The sequence below is a fragment of the Gnatocerus cornutus genome, chromosome 2 (assembly GCF_029298725.1).
Source record: "Gnatocerus cornutus isolate USDA-ARS CGAHR chromosome 2, icGnaCorn1.1, whole genome shotgun sequence".
Taxonomy (NCBI): domain Eukaryota; kingdom Metazoa; phylum Arthropoda; class Insecta; order Coleoptera; family Tenebrionidae; genus Gnatocerus; species Gnatocerus cornutus.
This window is the reverse complement of record NC_142234.1, coordinates 10470531-10473276: the sequence shown is the minus strand read 5'-3', so window position 1 is coordinate 10473276 and position 2746 is coordinate 10470531. Positions and strand designations below refer to the sequence as shown.

Below are 2746 nucleotides of genomic sequence, written 5' to 3'. Positions count from 1 at the left end.
CAAAACAAAAGAGTAGCCGGTTTTTGCAACAGACGGTGACATGGGAACGCGTCACCTTAGATATTCCGGGACGCTTTTTTGTTTTATCCATTTGAAGGACAATCAAACGGCCAACGGACGACCAGACACGACCAAAAATAGAAATGTAGAAGACAACTTCCATTATTGAAAAAATACAACACTTTTATTGCTTTCTTCTTGTGGTGCGAGTGTTAGAATTTTGTTAATTTAATTTTCTTCCTCGCCGTCTTGGCGGATGTGACGTCACGACTCGTCGCAATTACGTCACACACAAATACACATAGATATCTATTAGCCGGGTAAATATGTGACCGCGGTGGATCGTGAAAACTTGTGATTGAGTTAGCTCTCTCCTCTCCTCCGAAGGTGGTGATCAGCCATTGATTAAAGTCACATCAATTCCCACAACGCCGTCTTCATCAACCCAAACAAATTATGCCGCCATGCACACGAAAATATGATTTCATTTGAAATTGCGGCGACAGCAATTAGTTTTTTCTTCGCCTTTATGCATATCGAGACTATTTTCGTTAATCATCTAATTAAATCCGACAATTTCGCCAACAATGTAGTTAATTTGACATCGGCTGCTTAATTCTTTCGCAGTGGGTAGCAGTTGTTTGAGCAAATAAACCTAATTACATTTATTAGACGGAGCTGACTGCGCCAGCCAAATTAGTTTAATTAAGTTGATGTTTGCTTAGTAATCACAAAATGCTTCCACTTTTAGGCACGAACGACGAGATGGAGCCCCAAGCCAAAGTTTTTCTACCTTTTTCAACCCAAGTAATTAGGACCAGGAAAAATTATTTCATGATCATCAAAACACGTTTTTTCGGATGCAAAAATCACACCTTCAAGTATTTATGAATTAAACAATGTGTCAGATATCATCTGACATTTCTGTGGTGGTTTATTAAACAACACTGGTGATGGCAAAACTGATTCACACTTCAGTAAAACAAGCACTAACGCAACCAACATACAAACATTACAATTTGACCTGATATTGCAATAAATAAATTTGACATCAAAACGCCTCATAAGGTACGAGACTTTTCCTGTAAAATTTATGAGTCCGTCTCTGCCTTCCAATCATCGACAACCTACCAAAAACAAAAGAACCACGCGGAGGGTTAATTGGCACCGTAGATAAAGGAGTAAACGGCCAGCTCGAGAAGAAAATACAAATAATTAACATCGATGGCTATGTTTGTTCACAAATAAGTCCAATACGTTGAGTGGACGAGAAGACAAACATTTCTAATAGATCTAATTTAATTAAGACGTGCTTTCATTAACACTTATTAATTTGTTTGCCGGACTTGGATTAATTAAATGTTGACTGGGCTTCATGGAGTTTATTTACCAAATATTTCATGTAACGTTTTTGTAATTTTTTGAGCTACTGCTTCGAGCAATTTCCAGCGCAATTAGCACGTTATGTTAAATTATGTACGCGGAGTTAATCCGGTTAAATAAGAAGGTAGTTAAGTTTGTCCATTTGGAACTATCCGAGATGATCTTAATTGCCGTCATGATGCCTTAGCGTGACATGACGATATATTTAATTCACCGCTCTGTGAAATTAATGTAAAAATAATTGTACCTAAAACAGGATAATTATACTCATTACTATGTGTAACGAGACAGAGGCATCCCATGTAAATGTCGGACGTAATAGAAACGGCATATTTTAACCGAAGATTAAGAAATCAGAGTTTAAAATGAAACAATCTTTATTTCATTATCTTGTTAGGTACAGTAAGTGCCATTATCTCTGATATCTATCAGTAACGTGTTGCTTCCAAGTCTCAAGTACGTGACATCTCGTTCGCCTTCCAAGTGTTGGAAATTTGGCTGAGCTTTACCCTCGGCGTATTTCATGTTAATTCTGTATTTGTCGCGAGTTCCATCAGAAAAGAGCAAGATCATGCTAAACGGACAATTGGCAGCCAAACTGTATACGTTTTCCTGTTCCTGGTGCAGAGTTCCTGAAGAAATCTGGATATCTTCAAAGTTGTGTTGAGGACCGCTATTTCCACTCCAGTCATATTCATCTACATCTGTGACGATCGTAGTAATGATGTCTTCTTTAGCCAGGTTTAGAACCACCAAATGGGTTTCATCGTGTTGGGCTAGAGTACCAGTTAAGGTCACTAGAACAATTAGGATAAACGATGTTGGAACTACCATGATTTAATCACTGAAATATTTAGTTAAACTCGTGAAATTTCAAATACAAGCTCACCTCTAACGCGTGAAAAGTATAGATCACAAATAACAAAACTTGAGCTATTGTTCACTTATCAAAAAATAATCTGATTAAATAGAATGGGCTATTTTTCTTTTGTTTTAATAGTTATCTCGTGTTTACCAAAATCTTATTTGTTTAGATCTAGATTTTACTGCCAAGTGGCCCTCAGCTCGCCGATATGCAAAAACATCCCTATAACTTGGTCTTAGATCCGTAATCTGTTGTCGGTGTCTGGGGGTGGGCGCCCCAACGCCGCCGCACTTCCAGGTCAGTCCGTGTTCCGTTTATACCGGGTTAGGCTAAACAAAAGGTCCGTCCAGACGTGCTGCAAACACTAACAGCCCACGTAGGGGTAATTAGCGTTGCGTGACCACCAACTGATTAAAACATAAATTACTACCAAGAGGAAATTATTTTTGACGTGTTCGCCTTAGGGTTGATAGACGAAAAACTAAAAACCCCAATGGT

At 38.4% G+C, this 2746-nt stretch overlaps 1 protein-coding gene across 1 annotated transcript; it reads right to left on the bottom strand.

The window, feature by feature from the left end:
• Window positions 1–1742: 1742 nt before the first annotated feature.
• Window positions 1743–2345, bottom strand: LOC148178893 (uncharacterized). The gene is made up of 2 exons (XM_088030772.1): window positions 2273–2345; window positions 1743–2227 (listed from the first exon to the last, which is right to left on the bottom strand). Exon 2 carries the CDS (start codon window positions 2215–2217, stop codon window positions 1777–1779), a length of 441 nt encoding a protein of 146 aa, XP_087886898.1. The 5' UTR covers window positions 2218–2227; window positions 2273–2345; the 3' UTR covers window positions 1743–1776.
• Window positions 2346–2746: the final 401 nt, after the last annotated feature.